This window comes from Phaethon aethereus (genome assembly GCF_964289735.1).
Source record: "Phaethon aethereus genome assembly, chromosome: Z".
NCBI lineage: Eukaryota > Metazoa > Chordata > Aves > Phaethontiformes > Phaethontidae > Phaethon > Phaethon aethereus.
Genome location: NC_138577.1, coordinates 41,793,120 through 41,814,370, shown reverse-complemented (window position 1 = coordinate 41,814,370; position 21,251 = coordinate 41,793,120). Strand labels below are relative to the sequence as shown.

General features: G+C 36.8%; 1 protein-coding gene across 1 annotated transcript in view; it reads left to right on the top strand.

The window, feature by feature from the left end:
• TMC1 (transmembrane channel like 1) overlaps nucleotides 1-20,727 on the top strand; it is a gene marked incomplete at its 3' end in the record, with an annotated part of 77,030 nt that extends 56,303 nt beyond the window's left edge. The window contains exons 10-18 of the mRNA XM_082013089.1: nucleotides 5,491-5,670; nucleotides 5,895-6,047; nucleotides 7,469-7,597; nucleotides 11,396-11,463; nucleotides 14,549-14,788; nucleotides 17,429-17,554; nucleotides 19,213-19,291; nucleotides 19,390-19,525; nucleotides 20,462-20,727. Of these exons, the coding sequence (XP_081869215.1) occupies nucleotides 5,491-5,670; nucleotides 5,895-6,047; nucleotides 7,469-7,597; nucleotides 11,396-11,463; nucleotides 14,549-14,788; nucleotides 17,429-17,554; nucleotides 19,213-19,291; nucleotides 19,390-19,525; nucleotides 20,462-20,727 (1,377 nt within the window). The remainder of the gene's footprint in view (nucleotides 1-5,490; nucleotides 5,671-5,894; nucleotides 6,048-7,468; nucleotides 7,598-11,395; nucleotides 11,464-14,548; nucleotides 14,789-17,428; nucleotides 17,555-19,212; nucleotides 19,292-19,389; nucleotides 19,526-20,461) is intronic.
• Nucleotides 20,728-21,251: the final 524 nt, after the last annotated feature.

Genomic DNA, 21,251 nt, shown 5'->3' with positions numbered 1-21,251 from the left:
ACATACAATTAAAACAACAGTATGTAAAAATCAACATTCTTCATAAAATTATTAATATCCTTTTGTAAGAAATTTCTTTTTATCACACTAGATGTATTAAAAGATTTAAAAATGTTTACACATAATTATGGTGTCTTTGGAGAAATGCAGGGTAAATACATTTTATATAACCTGTTCCTGAAACTCACAGCCTAATAAAGTGCCACTGGTGACTTTATGGACAAGACTTTTTTCTCTCTGACTATCCTCCTCTGTCTAATGTAATTTTTTACACTCCCTCTTCATATCTGCAGTTCTTTCAGATCACAGTTTGGTGAAAATTGTCTAGTGTGTCATGGAGAGCAGGAAATTGGTGGAAACAGGCAGACTAGGGCTGTTAAGGGATTTCATCAACCTTTACATTTCTCCTCATACATGGTCATGGCCTGGTGGTTGGTCATGGATGAATGATGATTCTGCACCATGTGACAATTTCCCCATGACTGTGGAAAAAATTGTCACTAATTGCTTTGGTAAAGCGTTCTGAATTTGGATGAAAATTGCTGAACAAATTTAACTTTTCTTATTTGATTGAAGATAGTTTGCAGAGCTAGGAGTTAGTATGAGCATCTCTCTGACACTGAGGTACTGTGTTTACTCAGGTATAGTCCTGCACTGTTTAAAAATAAAGCTACTCAAAAGCAGAGAAGAAGACTTACGAGGAGACAGACTGATTTATCTGAATCAGGATAATTAACAACATTTGGGCAAAGAGGAGATGTTTTACGCGTAATTTGTTTTTCCAGTAACAAAGAACTATAGCTTTAACATTTCAGGTATTGCAAGCTGACACAACCACATAGATCTTTTGCCAAAAATATCCTGCTCTTTAATGTTCATAGTAGTGGATATGGAGTATATTTATGATGAAGTTATTAAGCCATGTTGTCAATGTTCTGTTTAATTCTAGAAATCATCAGGCAACTTTTATTATTATGAAATATAATTTCTAATTCTAATTTCTTTTTAAAAAATGAAACTCTATTTGCTAGAAATATAGGTCTTTATTAGTTCTTTCTGCAAGAGATGCTAGACAAATCTATGACTATTGCAATCATTATTAGTGGAAGATATGATTTATTTTAACTAGACTACTTACTCTTAATGAACTTATAATTTAACCAACAAAATGATCATGTTCTACATTTAATGTTGTGTTGGCACAGTTCAGTATGCTGGGGGCTGGTGTGATTAGCTGTGATTGCAGTCACAGGATTTCTTACCAGATTTGTAAGCAGCTGAAAAGATTTGTGCAAGCAGTAATTTTCTAGCTTTCAAAATGTCATGCAGGGACTTGGTATCTGGAGATAAAAACCTGTTTTGAACCAGACTTTTAATAATTAGTGGGTATCTCTTTGTTGCTGTTCCTTACTTAGGAAAATTTCTATCTCAGTAGTGCAGAGAAGGCTTTTGAGATTCACTCAGCAGATAGTGAATATAAGACCACATTGGCTATGAACCATAACTGTACCATGTATGCATGCTGGCATGCTGCCTCTCTTCTGGCTTATAATTGCACAATTTTTAAGTCTTACAGGGCAGTGAAACTGTCACTGATAAAAAAAGTGGAAGAAAAACTGCTCCAGCACCTGACCTTCAAGTTGGTAAGGAGTCCAGAATATAAATCAGACACTCTCTGAAATCAATGTAGATTAAAGTGACTAAAATTAAATGGATGATTCAATGGACAATTTCTGTGTTCAGCAAAATCTTTCACCAGAAACTAAAAAGTATAATTATAAGATATCTATGAAACTATACAAGAGAAGTTTATACTTCTGAAATACAGAACCCGTCATAGTTTTTTGATTTTGAAAACTCCGTGTGCTACATTTTGTCTCAGTAAAACATTACATTTTTGGTTGCAATAATTTCTCAGTTTTCACCTTTACGAGTTTCTGTGCCTCATTTCACCTCATATCTTAATAATTTTTTTTCTCCAGAATTAAAAATGCTCGTGAGATGGGGAGCATGAATAGTCAAGACATGGAAAAATGCAGACAGAAAGCAAATGAGAAAGAATATGCTTGCTTCAGATAAGTGATAAAAAAAGCAGAATATAATAAAAATATAGAAAATATTAAATGTTCAAGAGAAAGAAAAGCAGTGACTTCTGTCCTGCCTCTTCCATGCAGTAACAAGCAAACTTTGAATAAAGTTAACAGATATTATATTATAAAACTGCCCAAAGGACATATCTTTTCTTCCAAAATACATATTTACTATGTCTTCCAGTATGAGAACTAAGGGTAGAAGCCATGTTCAGAAAAAGCAAAAGGGAAGGAGTGATAGATGGTGCGTACCAGTGCTATGAATGCCAAAATTTACATCCATCAAAATGAATAGTGATCTAAGGCATGGAAGAGATATTCTTTGGAGGTTACTAAATATATGAAAAACCACCTGACTGAAAAGTACCCAAACTGAATACAGCTGGAGTCTAGGACTTACTATTCATATGTATTTGCCCTGCTCTTGCTCATCCCTGAGCGTCTGTTGGACTAGGCCAACCTTCAGTGTGACCCAGGACTTCTCCTCTTATGCATACATTTGCCGCTGGAACTTGTTGCCACAGGAGGATATGAGACACCAGAGCCAGTGAGGATTCTGATTTGAGATTCAGTGGAATCACAACAGGACTAAACATTTCTATTGATAAACAGCATATACAGCTTGGCACAATAAGTTTGAATTTTAAGAATTCATGATTGGTTGTGTTGACTGTAGTTGACTCCTGAAGCTTTGCCATCTTGGGATATATTGAGCATAAAGTCTTTGGTTTAATGGTGACTGAGATAATATATGTTATAAACTATGTTAGATACTTTAAATACTTTAAAATAAAAAAGTTTACACAGTTCATTATGAAGAAAAAATAAAAAATATTTTGGTCACAAACATCTCATCACCTTCTAGAAGTACCAAAAAAATAGGAATATCTACAATTTTCAAGGGAAAATATTTTCAAAGCATTAATGTATGAAACCCAACACAGCTGTTAATATAGTAAGGTAAAAGGTGACAGGAGATTCCAATAGAAATTCTGCCATTTTCAGTTATAAACCCAAGTGCTGTAAGAGATGACAGCTACAAGTTTTTGGTCGGTTGTTTCTTCATTGAGCATTATGAGGTAACAGGGACTTGTTATTTTAACAAGGTAATCCCAGTTACAAATATCCTATCTAAATACATAGGAAACATCAGTAAATTCCTGTAATCATTAAAAAAAAAGTATATATTTCTTACTTGGTGCCACAAGCTATGCACAGAATGCACTACTGATTGCCTACAAATGTGGAAATCAAGTAATTAGCTCTAAAACTCATTAAAAACCAAGAATAGAAACAGAACAAAAAGAAAGCCATTTATTCCTTTTCATTGAAAACACAAGTCTTATGGATGAAACTTTTTAGGAGTGGGAATGTATATGTTTGTAAGTGAGTGAATTTATTTTTTGGCATAGTGCCTTTCTGCTGCCATATTATTTCTGACATGCAAGAGCAATCCTGTCCTAGCAGCAGGAAGTTACTACTGTGTTAAAATTTACGATAGTTCTAGCAAAATGGTTTCCAGCATGGCTGAGAAATACTAGTTTCAGAGCAACTGAAAGACTAGAGCTCTGTGAACAATTAGGTTATTTTGTGACTAAATAAATTATTTTTACTTAATTGTTTTAATATGATTCATCTCAAATAAACACCTTTGTGTTTTCTAACAACCTTTGTGACTTAGATTGAGTCATTTTCTATTTCTTATTTGTTGTTTTCAGTATCACAATTTTTTGTGATTAAAATTTATTTTAAATTGGAATTAATAATTGCACTCTTAAACTTTTTCAGCTATTTTCATTTTTGGCTGACATAATGAACTGGAACCAAAAGGTTCAAGCAGACTTGGAATAATTTCCAGCAATCACTTAGGAATGTTACATTACATTACTAGAATGCCTCACTTGTCTGTAGAATTTATAAGCTATGCTGTATTACAAAATTTCTATAAAAGCTAGTTATCTGGTTTTTTCGATTTGCTTTTGGTAAATTGTTCCATTTCTATACTGTTAAGATGATGAGTTAATCTTATTAAAGGTTTCTAAGAAAATCAGGCAGAAAGACACAGGGTTCATTTGAATTTGCTTATGCAGGGAGGACATGAGATCTGAGATCGACTAGAGAACTCAGGCGATCATCAACTGTATGAAAACAAAAGCAAGTGCTGGATTCTGCACCTGGGACAGGACAATTCTGGTTATACATAGAAATCAAGGGACAAGAGGCTGAAGAGCAGCCCCACAGAAAGAGATCTGGAGCTTTGGGTTGATGGCAAGTTGAATATGAGTCAACAGCATGCTGGGGCAGCCAAAAGGGCCAGCCGTCTCCTGGGGTGCATCAAGCAAAGCATAGCTAGTTGGTTGAGGGAGACAACTGTCCCATTCTACACTGCACTGGTGCAGCCCCACCTCTAGTACTGTCACAGACATCAAACTACGAGAGTGTGTCCAGAGGAGGGTGACCAAGATGGTGAAATGTCTCAAGGGCAAAAGTTACAAGGAGCAGCTGAGGTCACTTGACTTGTTCACCTTGGAGAAGAGAAGGCTGACTGGTGACCTCATCCCAGTCTACAACTTCCTCAAGGAGGGCAGCGGAGCGGGAGGTGCTGTTCTCCTCTCTCTGGTGACCAGCAATAGGATACGAGGAAATGGAATGAAGCTGTGTCAGGGGAAGTTCAGGCTGGACATTAGAAAAAGGTTCTTCACTGAGATGGTGGTCGATCTCTGGAATAGGCTCCCCAGGAAACTGGGCACCAATCATGGCACCAAGCCTGTCAGAGTTCAAGGAGCATCTGGATGATGCTCTTAGTCATGTGATTTAGTGTCAGGTACTCCTGTGACAAGTAGGGAGTGGGACTTGATGATCCTTATGGGTCCCTTCCAACTTGAGATATTCTATGATTCTGTGATTCTATGATTCTGTGATTCTGTGACATCCATAATTAACTTCAGGTGAGATCTTAGATAAACTTAACTTAGTGCAGTCCTTTTGTAGGAATGCTTTTTATAGAACATCTATGTGTCTATTGGGAAGATACAGTAGAGACGTAACATAACATAGTACTGGAAGTAGGTTTTACTGAGTCATCTGATAGTAGAATTTTGTTTAAAATGTGTGTTCTAGTCAGAAATCTAAAATTTGATTTTGGAGGTTTAAGTGAAATGTAAAATGAAAAAAGATCTCATATATCCATCTGCAGTAGATTACAACTGACTTTTCAACCCCTTCTTCCGTTGCAAAAACATCTTGTGACTCCCAGAGTGGATTTGTTTTTTTATTAAATCAAAAAACAAATAAAAAGTAGTTATGGAAATACACCCTCTAACCAAATCAATAATAATAAAAGAACTTGCTGTCAACATTTCACTGTATTTTTTTTTTTTTTCTTTTTCCCACCTCCCAGGTGAACATGGTTATGTCACTTTTAGGAATGTTCTGTCCAACTTTATTTGATGTAATTAGTTCTCTGGAAAATTACCACCCTCGAATAGCTCTAAGATGGCAGCTGGGACGAATCTTTGCTCTTTTTCTTGGCAATCTCTACACTTTCATTATCGCCCTAATGGATGAAATCAATCTCAAGGCAAGCTATTTACTTTCCTTCATTATTTTTAATATGTAGCTGGACAAGGATGAGGATTTCCAGCCAGTCAGAGACATGTCAGTGAAAGATGTTCTTTTCTTTCTGTACTGTAAAAATCATATCCATGCCTGAGCTGGTAATGGGAGTCTTGGAGCAGAAAATGTTAAGAGTTGGTAAAGAGTTCATGTTGGTTTTTTTTTTCCCCAATTTATTTCTTTATTTAGCTGGAAGAAGAAAAGATAGTCAAGTATAACATGACAATATGGGAAGCCAGTCTGTACAATGGTAGTATTCCAGAAAATTCAACTGCTCCTCCAATACAGGTGGACCCCGCAGATGTCCCCAGGGGGCCATGCTGGGAAACAATGGTAGGACAGGTAATGTAATTGCTTTAAGCTCATATTTGAAAATACAAGATATCATATCTAAACCCTCTTTATTTCTGCTAATAAATGATATTAAGGTGGGAAAATGTGAGGGAGGAAAAGCAGATGTGGGACTTTTTCCTGAGCTAAAAAGTTGAGAAAAAATTATTTGAGTTTCTTTGGACGCCATCTAGTAGGGGATTCCTTCTTCTGGTAGTTGACCACCTTGAAAACAGTTCTTTTTTTTCCCCTCTTTTTCACTATTCCCTTAATTTACCTTCCTCTTCCTCATCTCATCTTTGTCTTGCAAAACCTGTTTAGCGGTTATGAAAAGTTGGATTCGTTCCAGCCCCTAATAAATGTGGTAATTCTGATTAGTAATTTGATCAGGCAAAATCAGTTCCTGACTACAACAGACCTATAGAAAAAAAAAAACAAACTCAGAGTAGCTCAACAAGGAAATACATGTAAGATAGCTCTTACAGTAGTGTGCTTTTGAGAAGGCATATTTTATCTTTAGCCAAGTAACATAATGCAAAAGAACAATAGTGTTTTAATGGTAAATCTGCTCAGTCATTTTATTTGATTCAGTTGAACATTTATTCTTATTGACCTATTAATATAAAATGTCATTTCCAAAGAATTTTCTAACGTCCCCCTTTCCTCTATTTGATCACATCCCATTGTTGTCTTGTGCATGAGAATGGATTCACAACTGAATTGCTGTTTCTCCATCAATCTGACAATCTCACCATCTGGTTATCTCCACTCCTGGCTTAATAAATCACCATCAGGGTCCAGACAGGCAGGAAAAACAGCCCCTCTATTCTTTTCGCTGATCATGAATAATAAGCTAAGAACACCAAGAGCTCACCACTGCATTACTTTTCTCCTTAATTTCAGATCAGGGAGAGTAATAGCCTTTTGGGCTATTGGGGTAAGGCCTGTTACAGTATTGTTTAGTGGCACTTACTAAAATAAAGGCAGCAGAATGAGGATTTCCATTAGGATTTTCTTCTTTCCTCTCCGTATTCACTGGGAGTTGGTGCTCCTTGAGAAAGCAAGCCATTTGCTTTTTTTTTTTTAATCTCCCAAAGCCAAAGGGGTGAAAAGCGATTCAAGATATCATCTCAGATTTCTGTTATAGCAGCAATCTTGTCTGGCGGCTCTTCCCAGGCTAATCATGCTCTGGATGTCTCCTCTGATAATATGAGCACATGTTAGAGCAAAGGATACCTCTAGAAAATGAGGGGCAGTTTTTCTCCTGGCATTTTTCAGAATTAGTGAACGTAGAGAACATAGTGAACGTAGTGAACATCTTTTCCATGTCGAAATAGGGTAAGCACAATTAGGGATCTAAACCAGTATTTCATTATGATGGTAATTATTAATTGCTCTAAATATAATCTTAATAGAAAATATTACTCTAACAGGAATTTGTGCGGCTGACAGTCTCTGACACGATGACAACATACATCACAATTCTAATTGGTGATTTCTTGAGAGCTGTCTTTGTTAGGTTTTTCAATTACTGCTGGTGCTGGGACTTGGAGTATGGATTTGTAAGTATCTGGTTTGCTATTTTAAATGTCTTTTTCAGATTATCACTTCATATTTTTGTAGTATACTACATATTCCTTTCAATCTTACAGAATTAACAGTTGGCTAGACATATTATCTTCGAAATCCCTGAACAATATTGTGTAAGTTTTTCCCATAATTTGCTTATGCCTTAATATTTTTCTTATTCTTTAGACTTTAGAATTTTTTTTTATTTGATTGTGTAAGAAAACTGGTAACACATTTTTCACACATTTCCAATTTGAAGACTCATTCCCAGTTCCATGGAATACAATCTCATTGATTTCTATGGGATTTCGGATAGAATCTTCTAGCATATGGAAGCATCCGGTGTTTGTGGAGAAAAATATGAAAAAACTTGTTCTAGAGATCTTATTATAGATATTTTTTGCTAGAATTAGTTTACCTGAAATAAAGTTAGTAAGTCCCATAACATAAGCAGTTGTAGAGCTCTTCACTTGGGAGTTGAGACTTTCAATTTACACAGATCTGAACTAGGTTAAATTAGCCAGCTAAGATACCTACTCTGTAAGGTCTAATGCTTTTTCACCTGTTAAGTAGTAGTCAAGGTACTGGCAAAGCTTTTGAAGCTCCTGAAGACTCTTTTGTACTCAAAGAGAGGTATGGAAAAGAGCTGTCATTTAAAGCAACCTTGGGTATTGTAACAGCCATTGTAGCAGTTCTGCCACCCTTTTTGTCATTCTTTCCTTAAAATTTTACCTTCATAAGTGTACAAATCTCTTGTTTTACTAAAAGCAGCCTCTTTTCCAGAGGAAGAGAAAATTTTATGTTTTCTATAGAAAAATCAGTTTTCTGGTATAGCAATCATAGCTATTGGATGGCTTCTATGACATTTAGGTTTTTAAACAAGGTTCAATTTTCTTCCTGTTAATTCTACAGTGAGTCTCAAACAGGACCTGTAGGGTAGGGCTGCAGACAAAGACTACCAGCTGGCCAGGCTGTGGACAGACAAGTTATGACTCTTGCAATATCAATATCAAATGCAAGAATTTGAATACAACATGGGCAGAGAGCCAGCACAGCTTGTGAAATTGTGTATTTTCATACACTTAAATTGCATCTGGAGCTTCCTTATATTTGTAGATGTTCCACAGACATTGCAATAGCTAAGGCTGGATGTGGGGAACACATGAATCATTGGAGACAGTGTTACACCTGAAAACAAATAGCTCAGATATTGTATTTTCCAAAAATGTTGAAGCTATAATCTGGACATTTTTCCTATCGGCATATCCACGATCAATGAAAGAACCTGAATGAAAGCTAGTCTGGAAACCATTCTGAAAACTGTAGGAAAAACTCTTTATCTAGGATGATTTGGCTTCTGTTTGGGCTTCCTGAAGCCTATTCTCTCTTGTTATTTACTCTGAATCAACTGCTTTTTATGCAGGGAATTTTTGTTGCATGATCTGCCCAACCACAGGTGCCTAGTGCTATTTGAGATGACCCTGGGTATCCAGAACAGATGGATGGGGTTACTAGGTGTATTTTTTGTGAGATGCCTTCAGTCTTCCAGTGTTGGGAGTCACACAGTGAACTGTAGGACAGTTTGGCTTGAACTGGGAGTGCCAGCTGTCAAGTGAAGATACGTACTTCATCCATTAACACTTCAGACTTACCTTTTGCTCTTTGTTTTTTGTCACCATTATGGGTGCTAATGGAATATAATAAAATAATGCAATCAACAGAACAGAGCCTATAAGGGAAAGAGCTTTAATTAAGGGTCTGGACTAAAGAGCTGCACAGATACCTTCCTTCTTTCTAGCCATTCATTGATATACAGAGTAAAGAACATAAAGAGAGGCAATAAGCAGTGAGAGTGAACCTCAGCCCACACACAAGGGCTTCAATGTTGTTAATGGAAGCTGTGGCATGTTTATCCAGCAGTAAGGGAACACCTTATTTCCATGATACATTATTGTTCTCAAAGTGTCAAAAACACGTCTACTAGTAGGGGATGCTGAAAACAATCTATTATTGACAATTTTATTTGGCAATATGTAAGAATGGCTATAATGGTCTCATCCATTATGGTCCTCAGGTCCTGTAATCTGCCAGAAGAGGAAATGTAAACTGGAAAGAATTGAATTTCTGGAAATATCTGAGCTTAAACTCCTCCCTAGGAAGTAGCTATACCTGTGTGTCTGTGGTTAGTGGCCATGATGTACCTATAATCCATTAATTTTTAGACTTTTTATACCCTAAATATTTTTGACAAAGAATTTCAGAAATTAACTTGCATGTTGTGTGGAAAAACACTTCTGTTTGTTTAAAAATTAAATTTCAAATTATTTTATTTGTTAAAGCTTGCCCCTATGTTATGAAGAACAGTCACACATTATTTGGTTCTGTATGATCCTATTCATTTCTCCATGTCAGTTATGATATTCCACCCCTCTATACAGCTCTCCTTAGTCAACTGCTTTCTGTGTTGAATACCACTAATCTATTTAATCTTTCCTCATATGGAAGAAGATTCATAAAAACATGCAACAAAAATATAGTAGTTTGCTGTAAACATATATATGTACATATACACACAACTACACAGAAAGAGTGTAGGGCTTCCAAATATTCCAACAACATAACATAATACAATAAAAAATTGTGATTTTAATTAGTGATTTTAATAGCATAACTTTGTCTTGGTTCAGCCATAATGGAATAGTTATTTTTGTATCTCATGCCCCTTCCTCCCTCTATCAGTCATCTGTGTAATTAATATCTGGAAGGTGCACATTATTCATGATCTTTTTGTCCACCCAATATGGGGAATCATGCAAGCTACCAGCTATGTTGTAGCAAAACTCTTTCATGAGAAAGCTGATTAAACAAAATGTGACAATGCAAAACCATATGAATAATACGCTTGAATCAGACTTTTAGGTGTAAACTAGAAGTTTACAGCCACAATTTCTTGCCATAAAGTTTTGTTCTAGTGCATATGCACACAAACTAATATGTATGTGTGTATTTCAATTGTTGCTCAAATGCAGTATATTCCGTGTTTGCAGGTGAAAATGTTCATGAATAAGAAACTACTAAACAGGGTAAGAGAAGAGATGTGGAAATGATTAAAGATTTGGAATGACAGAATGAAAGTCTCAAATGAATAGTTTAGAATTATAAGACTAATTATTTGTTTACAGTATTTATATTGGGAACAATAGTATTTATGATACAGTGCTTTCTTCAACAGACAAAGTGATAATGAGACCCCATGGCTGAATGTTGAAGTAAAAATTAGAATCAAACACACTCAAACTAGAAATAAAAAATTCATATCAAGCAGAGAAAACAATGATAAAAATGCTTAAGAAAGAATTCTTCAACAGTGTAACTGTTAAACTTAAAATATGAAAGATAGTGTTACAGTTCAAACAGGAATTAAATCACAACAGCCTTATGGCTGGTACCATATTGGAGGACACGTTAGCTGACCACCGCTACCTCCCCCAATGGAAAATGTATTAACTGTTTTTTTAAAATTTACCCAGTACTAAGCACTATTTTTAATTCTTTTCCTTTGAACAAACCTCAAAAAGATTTTCAGTAAAACACCACAGCCTGTTTTAAAGTCTGCCCATTGGCTTTCAGTCATCTTAATTTGTTTCATGATTCACTGAAAAGATGCAACACAAGGCCTTACAAAACAATACCAGTATGCTGCTGCTGTTGGAAGTGACAGTGTTAAGCTACTGTAAACTGTCTTAAAACGCTTTGTGCAAGCCTAATGAAAGCATCTGTATTTCTTTCAGCCATCATACTCTGAGTTCGATATAAGTGGAAATGTGCTGGGACTGATCTTTAACCAAGGCATGATCTGGTAGGTGTGGCAAAGCATGTTGCATCTGCAGGACTGCAGGATTTAGCTCTATCTGTGAAAGATTCTTCTGAAATGCTGATCCTATCCCATTGTTGGAGTTTGATGGAAGTGTAATGTAGTATATATCAAACTCTGGTACACTGCAATGAGTGGGACCGCTTCAAAACTAGTTCTGAGTTAAGATTATGGGACCAGATACATCAGGATTTTGCAATGAGCTGGTAAGACCAACCAGTAAAAAGTTGTGTAGATGAATCCTATCTTTTTGTTGTCTGACTGCTTGCTAGAGCAAGCACCTGGCCCATTCAGTTTTGCTTTGAATTTCAGCCTTTCAAAATACCTTACCACCTCTTTTCCCATGTGTCCTGTGAACAAAAACTTTAAACGTATGTATGTACAATTATCTGTGCAGGCATGTGAACTTGTGTAAAATGCTGCTGCTGCAGTATTAGCCCATAGCTCTAGAGAAAAGGTCTATGTTTCATGCAATTTTTGGACTTTGCATGAGTGGTAAAGAATACCTGTGTGTAGAGTCTTCATGCAAGATGCTCAGTCTTCCTCCAGAACAATCCTCCTCAAGCACTCTTGGCTTCTCAAAGTTAACACTTGCTAGGGCCTAATTTTTGAGCTTTAATGCATCTTTGCTGATCAGACTTTTTGCTTGGTGAATGTCCTCACTTCTGCAAAGCCCAAAAGTTGTGTGTTGTGTGCACTTCAAAGAAATGCCACAATAATACAGAAAAGAAAGAGGCTGCAAATGTCTTGAAGCCCCTGCAACCAAACCCTGTTGGGGGAAGGCACTGAGGGCCCTGACAGCAGCTCCATGGGGTTGCTCAGAAGGAGGATATATTGCTGGGGATGGGCATAACACTACCTATAGCCTTGTAGTGACAGCATGCCATAAAAGTATGGCTGGAGGGAGTCCAGCCCTGCTCCTAGCATGTGAGGCACCTATATTGTGTCCTGCACCTTAGAAAAACAGCTTAGGTTTGCAATTGGTATGTTGCTCTCTGACTTAGGACTGGCATTCTAATTTCTCATAGGGAACATTTGTCAGGTTGCTGTTCATCAAAATTATGAGATTGCAGCATAAACTCTTCCTTGCAATTTTATACTGCAATACTACTTGCAATTACAACTGATGGTACTAATACTTTCTACTACTGTAATTTACACTTTGGAAGATAGGTTGGAAATAATTCCCTGTCTGAGAGAGACTGAGGGCTGGGTGAGGGAGTCAATTCCTGATTATTCTCTAACAAAACTTCTGTACATACCTATCCTTTTTTTGCTTCATTACATGTACAGACTCAATGCATGTGTAAGCTGCCATACTTACTCTATGCACTCATCATAGAATCATAGAATTGTTTAGGTTGGAAAAGACCCTTAATATCAAGTCCAACCATTAACCTAGCACTGCCAAGTCCACTATGTCCTAAGCACCACAACTACACGTCTTTTAAATACCTCCAGGGATAGTGAGTCAATCACTTCCCTGGCGAGCCTCATGCCCCAATGTACACATTCTGGCACAGAAACTGTGACTTCTGCTTTTGTGATGCTCTTTAGATACAGCATCCTTCTGCTTACTGCTTATCGCAGGGTTGGGACCACATTTATGTGCTAATTGATATTTGTAGGGCCAAGAAAGGCACTAGAGCTGTAGTATTTTTCAAAAGAACGTCTGATGACTTAAACTGAACCAAATACATCAGAAGGGCAAAAAAAGGTTGACTGAACTATAATAAACATACACTGCCAAACCCATGTTTATCATTTATATATACACAGGATAAATTGGTTTCTGTTTGATCTGAGCTTTACAAATTCTATTACACATGTTTGTGCTCATCTGAAACAGAATAAAAAAGAATTTCAGATACAGCTGGTGAGCTGGCACTATCACAGAGCTAGAAAAGATACAAGAGGCATATATGTGTACGTTTATTTTTATGTGCAAGAGAGGGATCGTGCCATTAGGAAAACTCTCTTTTCTTTGTGTTTTCACAAAGCAAGTGAGATGCAAATAATTTGCAAGTTTTCTCCTTATTAATAAACTTTGGCAAGAATTTGTCTACCATATAACAAATGTAATATTGAAATATTACGATAAGGGCCATAAGTTACCCAGATTTTTAAGTTGTTGAAATTGAGGAGTATTTTGCAACTCATTTCCCTAATGGTAAGGAACAGGACCATGAGGTGCTCTCTCCCTTCAACCGTAGACAAGCAAAGAGGAAGAAGACATACTAATATAGTAGAGTCTGTGATAATATTTCTGTACTCTGAAGGTGTTTCCAACCATGTAGATCTATTTCTTATTTTTTAAATAGAGAAACTGAGGCACTCAGAGGCAAAGCAGCTCAGCCTTTGTCACCTGGACAATGATCGCAGAAAAAGCAGATTCCTGATCTCTTACATTGTGTATCATTTGACCAGACAAATGAAAGTAAATGTTCTTCAGTCAGTATGGTACAAGAAACCAGGTGTGATAAAAATAAAATGGTCCCAACATTTTCAGTGTCATAACCATGGAACTATACATAATAAGGAAAAATGGTATTTAGCAGAATCAATAAACAGTTTGTTGGAATAAAGCACTAAATAACCACAGGAACAGAAGTAAAATAAATGTCAACTAAGCAAAAATATCCTTCCTAAAATGATGCTAGTATATTAAGAATAATAATAAAGAATAAGCTAGATTATTTTGGTAATCCCTAGCTTTAGGACTCTCTTCTTTTATACAGCTCAAGTGAGACGCTACCTGAACTAAAGGGACAAATTAAGAGTGGATAACATTTCATCAAGTGATCATTTAATTTGCGGAGAAGGACGGTTTTGTAGCTTTGAAACAAAAAGTTCATACGGAGAATTCTCTCCATATGCTGTCAGTTCATCTTAAAGCAAGACTGGAGAGACAAGACCAGTAAAAAAAATTAAAGATGGGTTTATGAACTTGATTTCTGAGCACACAGTGTGTATGGCTGCAAAGCACATTGACACAGGGAATAGGTTGCATATCTAGGAAGACAGAATTCCTACAACAAAATGGCTATTTTTTTCTTTGCTTCTTTTCTAGGATGGGATCTTTTTATGCTCCATGTTTGCCAGCGATCAATGTGTTCCGTCTCCACACGTCCATGTACCTGCAGTGCTGGGCAGTGATGTGCTGCAATGTTCCCCAAGAGAGGGTCTTCAAGGCTTCCAGATCTAATAACTTCTACATGGCCATGCTGCTTTTCATTCTCTTTCTCTCCACACTGCCTGCTGTGTACACCATTGTCTCCATCCCACCATCTTTTGACTGCGGTCCTTTCAGGTTTTTTGCATTTTACATCCATCCTTTATTGATGTAATGAACTGCCTCATGTCATCACAGTGAATGATCCAGTAACAAAAAAGAGCTTCTATAATAAGTGTTAGCACCTGATAGGCTGAGTGTTTAATTGTGTCACATTTCTCATTGTGGATAATTCCTGAACCTGGAATGCTAGAAAACTGAATAATCCTTTAGGAAGTTTTAACTGAAGTGTAGAACAGAAAATCTTTTCTTTTAGTTAGTTGTAATGTAAAAAATTGTTATTACTGCTGTAATTAAGCCAGAAATTATTCTTAAAGAGAAGAGCAGTGACCTGTTATGCATCTCTGGTCTGCTGGTTTGAGAGTAACGGCTTTCAGGAAATGTCTACATATGCCCTGCAGGAGGAGCATATCAGAGCACACGGTGATGTGCTAAACGTATGGTGGCGTAGCCTTTGACTGCTGTGACTCTCTCCCACTGACACAGTATTTCATGCATCTGTATGACTACTGTGACGCTGAATCTGCTTCCGAAGTCTTCCAACCTCCACATTCATTAGTCCCTTCTAAAAGCTTAGGCCTGCCTTGCCTGTGCAAACCTGTGCCTTGCATTCAAGCTAGCTTAGCTGTTGCCACAATTTTTCCTTCTGTGCACACTACCTGGAAAGTCCAGGACCATTTTCATAATCTTTACTTGCGAAGTAGCATGACATACAACTATAATGAGTACACAACAGCAGACAATATATGAAATGAAAACTTTTAAAAGACTTAGTGTTTGGTTTTGAACAAAATATTAGCAAAACAAGAGAAGGAGGATAGTAAAAAAGAGACATCTTGATTCCAGTGAGAGGTTTGAATAATGCATTATCATTGTGAGTAAAATGATACCTGCATAATCCCCAGTGGACGTTGTAAAGGAGCAGAAGTTTTCCCACATTAACTTTGGCCAAGGGCCAAATATCTGGGCGATTGTTTCTAGCTGCCTGAAATAGTCACAGTCACCTAAGAGGGAGAATTGCATGACGTACAATTCTGCAATTCTGATGAGACAGAAAATTGCCTGAATTTACAGAATCAATGGTAACAACGCAAGTGATGCAAAGTAAGGTATTTTATTTGTCATAGCAAAGAAAGTACGGAGGGCGACATCTGGAGTCAGATCTGAGTAGCTGCAGTTATTGAATTGGGTATTATTGAAATGGTAAGATTACTGTTCAAAATGAGAAAGATAATAGTGCCTATAAATTTTTCTCTGTCAAATGCAGACACAATTTTTCTTCATAAAAACTGTGAAATCTTCAATGTAACTTTTAATGGGAGAGGACTTGAAACTAATGAAGGTTCATTCCACCTGAGTATAGGTAATGCTGCTGTTGAACAGCCAGTGTATAAATACTGGTAATGCATGGCTCTATATTAAAAAAAGAAAATACTTTCATGTTAGTAACTCAGTATCTCACCTATTATGAAATTTCTGGTTCTTTGTGGGTTTTTTCAGTTTTGTTTTGTTTTGTTTTATTTTTTTAATCCATTGCTAAAGGCAACATATACAACTCAACAGAGACCTGCCAAGAGTAGGGAAGCCAGGACGCAACTGGCAAAGTTGCAAGAGAAGATTCTCTGTGCATACTGGGGAAAAGATAAAGAGAGCACAGAGTGGAATTTCTCATCTGCCATGGGTGGGTGGGGGAAGCGGAGAGAAACAACTGGTTTGAGAAAGAATTCTACCTGCAACCTTTTTACATTACTGGGAAGAGGGTAAACGTTGAGAACAAAAAATTAAGAAAATGACCTGGTTGTCAGAAATACTTTACAAGAACTGAAAAGAGGTGACAGGTGACCTCAATGACTGGAATATCAGGTGGCAATTTGGTGTGAATTCCTTTAACCAAGTAAAACTACCGGTTAATCTCAATACACATAAAGACCCATTTTTGTTGTTTCGTTCAGGTAAAAAGCTTCAGACTTTATACTGTGAGGCACAGTATAAACAACAAAAAGAAGATTAAACAAAATAAGCAGGAAGGAAGTTTTGGAACATCTATTAAAATTCTTCTGCAGGAAAAACTTAATGTTAATGGTCTAGGGAGAAAATACTTTCTAGATAAGCTGGCCATGGAACAATTATGCATGAAGGTTATTAGATTATTGTAACAATAACAAAAATCTCCTAAAACATAGCCACTATCTTCTATAGCATTGTTACACAGCAAGAGAGAGGAGAATTAGGCTGAACAGTGCTGAACAGAAACCAATTGCAAGCAGACCATTTTTTCTTATCAACCACACAAAGATGGTATTTGAATTTTTCACCAGGACTTCACAGAGCACAAATTTCACTTCACTTTTTCGTTAGTGGTATGGAGTTCACAATTTGGCACACTGATTCTTTGTGGAGGAATCTTGGTGGCAACTGCAGGCAAAACCTATTAGCATACAATAAAAATACTGGTGTCTATTTTCACCCTTAAAATACGCAAATGTTATTTGAAATAATATTCATATTGGAGTGTCATGTTTTAAATAATGATAACATATAATTTATTGTCCTTTTCCCACATTTGATGTGATGTCATTAACCTATATATTCATACTACTGAGTTGATATTGCCATTATATTTCTATGTGATATATTGTCAACTTTTCTGTTCAATAGTGGGAAGACTAGAATGTTTGAAGTCATATCAGAAACTCTGGAGCACGACTTCCCTTCCTGGTTTGGGAAGGTATTTGGTTATGCTTCTAACCCTGGACTCGTTCTACCTTTTATATTGCTGATGGTGTATGTATAGAATATTAACTCAAAGCTTGCTTAATCCTAAGGTCTGTTAAGTTTCTTTCACTCTGAATCTTCACTGCCTGAATATCTAATTAAACACAGTGCTGATTGCCCTGTGGTGAGAGACTTGGAGAATTCATGAGCCTTTTATTTGATCATAATTAATGTGCCTTTGCACAAGGGGCAATATCTCTTTTTTGTTCAATGACTTTGTTTTTGTTATTGCTTTTCAAAAATGTTGTTGTTGTCATGATAATGGCAAAATTATTAAAATGCAAAAGCCTATAAGGGATCTGAAGTGCTGTGACTTTGATCACCTTGTCCAACAAGCAGAACAACACATCATAAATCCTTAGAAAGTTCAACAGAAACACGACTGCCATGAAGCAGTGTTGCTTCTCAGTAACTTTCAGTGAGTCTGATCTTCAGGCCTTGGTCTTTCCTTGATGAACAATGCTATTAGGACTGTATTATGAGACAGGGTATTGGAGACTTTATGAAATAAGGCTAGTAGAGATTTTTTTGTAAGTCAGTACCTGGTAAAGAATAATGAATTCACAATAGTCTTTGAGTCCTGCTTTATAAAGGCATTTTGAATTGCTGTATATGTATATTAGACTATTTAGCATTTAGCATTTAGATACTGATAACAAAAAGATAATTCTATGTAGAACTGAGGTGGGATTTAGCCCTGTATTGTAGAACTGCCAATAAATACAGAGAAGATTACAGAATACAATACAAATTGCAGAAGGATTTTACATGAGCAAAATGAAATTCTGAGATAAAATTTTGCCAAGGTTCACTTAACATCATATTCTATTTTAATCCTTGCCTAAGAAAACAAAGAATCCAGACTGTCCTCTGAAATACACAGTGAACTCCTTCAGATTTTTTTTTGTTGAGTGCTATTCCTTTTTTAGAATAGTCCAATTTATTTTACTAAAAATAAATAAAGAAAAACAAAAGAAGGAAAAAACAAGGCAAAATGTGGCAAAGCAGAAAAAACAGCATATGCAGATTAATTATTTACTGCTTACATCAATAAAAGACTTCATATCAGAATTTATCTAACTAAATCAGGATGGTGAAAAATATTAATTTCATGAAGTTATCACAAAAGTTATGTAATACACTGAAAACTTAAAGTTGCATTATGCAGTTATTTTTTTGTTTAGTAGAAGGAAGTAAGTTGTAATATAAAACCAAAATAAAACCCTATGCTTTTGGCTGTTTCCTTGACAGTACTTGAGTTTGGCTATTGTATTAATCAAAAGCTTTTATAAATATGATTTACTCATTTTTAAGGCATGTCATAGAAGTTAATTAACTTGTATAAGTTATTCTTTAGAACACACTTCATGGTGAGACATAGCTTTATGAAACATCTTCCTTAAGTACTGTAAGATTGAATGTAGATTATTAATAAACAGAATAATTTCTTTCAGCTTTTTTTTCCCCTGAAATAACAATACTCTCTTCATACTGTAAGGAAGCACGTTGTTTGTTGTCAAAATACTGATACTGATTGGGCATGACAAATGAGGGAAAGATACAGATTTTATATTAACAGAACTGTAGTTGTTGCTATAGGAATGTTGTAAGAGTCTTTATATTTAAATCATTACCTAACATGAAATACTATTTTTCTTTAAATTCAGTCTGAGTATTTATTATCTCAATGCTACCTCCAAATCCTACAAGGAAGCTAACTTGGAACTTAAAAAGAAGCTACAAAGTGTAAGGAATAGAAAATTACTGATTTTCTGTTTTACTAAATACTAGAGAAGCTGTTCAGGTCACTGAAAGATGCCCTCTCTCTTTCTTACCCTCATTAGCAAGCAGAAGAAAATAAAAGAAGAAATAAACAAAAGGCACAAAAATCAAATGAACAAGAGGAAAATCCATTTGAGACAGAACCACCACAGCAAAAGCAAAAAGGAGGCAAGCAAGATGAATCCACTCCAAACCAAGGTAAGGACTGTTTTGAACTGCTCAGTGTGATGAATTCATGTATGCTAGACCATAGTCTCCCTCACTGCCTTGACTGCTTCCTTTGCCATAATCTCCTGAAAGATATTCACAATACTGAATCACAAGTTAATCTCCAGTACATTTTTCTTTCTTTGGCTCATTTAAGAAATACTGTAACACACCAGGCAACACCAAAGTAAAAAAACCTGTAATAGAGATATAATGAATCACAAGTTCCCAGCCATGAAAAAAACCACCACTTAAAGATTGGTCTGAATGTCAGTGATCTCTCTTACCTATTGAAAACCAGTCAACTCCAAATCTTGCACACTCCTGTCACATTTTGTTGATCCACGACTGCTCAGGACAGCTTTGTCCTCTGTGCCAGGGAGAAGACATAGTGAGAACACAGTAGGATAGCAATCCATATCAGAGAGCTTAGCTTGGTCAGGCAAGTTTCTGTCTGTCCTGAAGGATTTCGTAGGCTGTTTCCTTTCCCCTGGGCACTGCTAGACTGTCCCCATCATGCATGCATGCTACACAGCCAGTATAGAACCAGGCCTCGCAGAGGAACCGAGATTAATTATTGTCCTTGGAAGATCCATATGCAAGGCATGTCTGCAGCCTCAAAACATGTCTGCTTAACTTTGAAATCGCTACCTTCATCATCATTTATAGATGATATCTAAATGCATCTAGCTACTTGAGAAAAGTCACTGCTTTCCGCCACTGGGGCCTTGCAGGAAGGACTGAAGGGAAAATACCGTGCAAAGATTGTGAAGGTGCATTACCCCAGACTTCTGGCTGTTATCAGGGGAGGCCCCAGACTTTCCACACTTTTCCTGTGGTGTGGACAGGCAACTTCAGGATTTCTGTCCCAGGGGATTTCTGGTTTGCATGTTCATTTTTTAATTCTGGTCTCCAAACACGTTTCAGACAAGAAAGGACAGGATGGCAATGAAGAGAAGACGACAGGCAAACCACAAGAAGCCAGCTCCTCCCAGGCACTCCAGCATCCAGGCCCTGCTCCGAATGACCACCATCCCTTGCAGAGCAGAGGAGGAAACCTTCATCCCCCACCCATAGCTGTGACAAGGCCACCAGCACCCAGGGGGTATGGAGTGCCAGGTTATCCACCTGGAAAGCTACACTTCCCCGGGGCACAGCCAGGAATGCACAGGGGCCCTCCCAACTACAGATAAGGAGCCCCAAGCACATTATGGTGTAATGAAGGATACTGAGGGACAGAAGAGTGGTCCTAACCCCAAACACACTCCTTCAAGTGCAGAACCCCGCTGTGATCATTTTAAATCTCTATTGTGCATATAAGTTACCTATGCACTTCAGGTTTTGCATGATGGGAGTCTTCAGAAGAAAACATTGCATATGTCTTGATGGCATTGCAAAAATGCATTATTTGTGTCAGTATGTTACTAAACTGAGGGATACTTATTGAACAATATTTATTAGAAGAATGAAAAATATTTTCTGAATGAAAAACATTTTCTATTCAGTTGATTATTTTCGTAGAAGTCTGAAAGTGTGTCCCTTAACATCTTTTCCTTTTTCTTAGAAGCACAGTTCACTGAAAACATAGTTTTGTACAAAGTGTGTGAGAGAGAGCTATTTTTAAACACTGCATATAGCTTGTCTTCTGCAGGTCAGATGTTCTTGCCCAAAGATTTCAGACTGCACAGGGGAAAACCGGGATCTTTTCAAAGGTTGG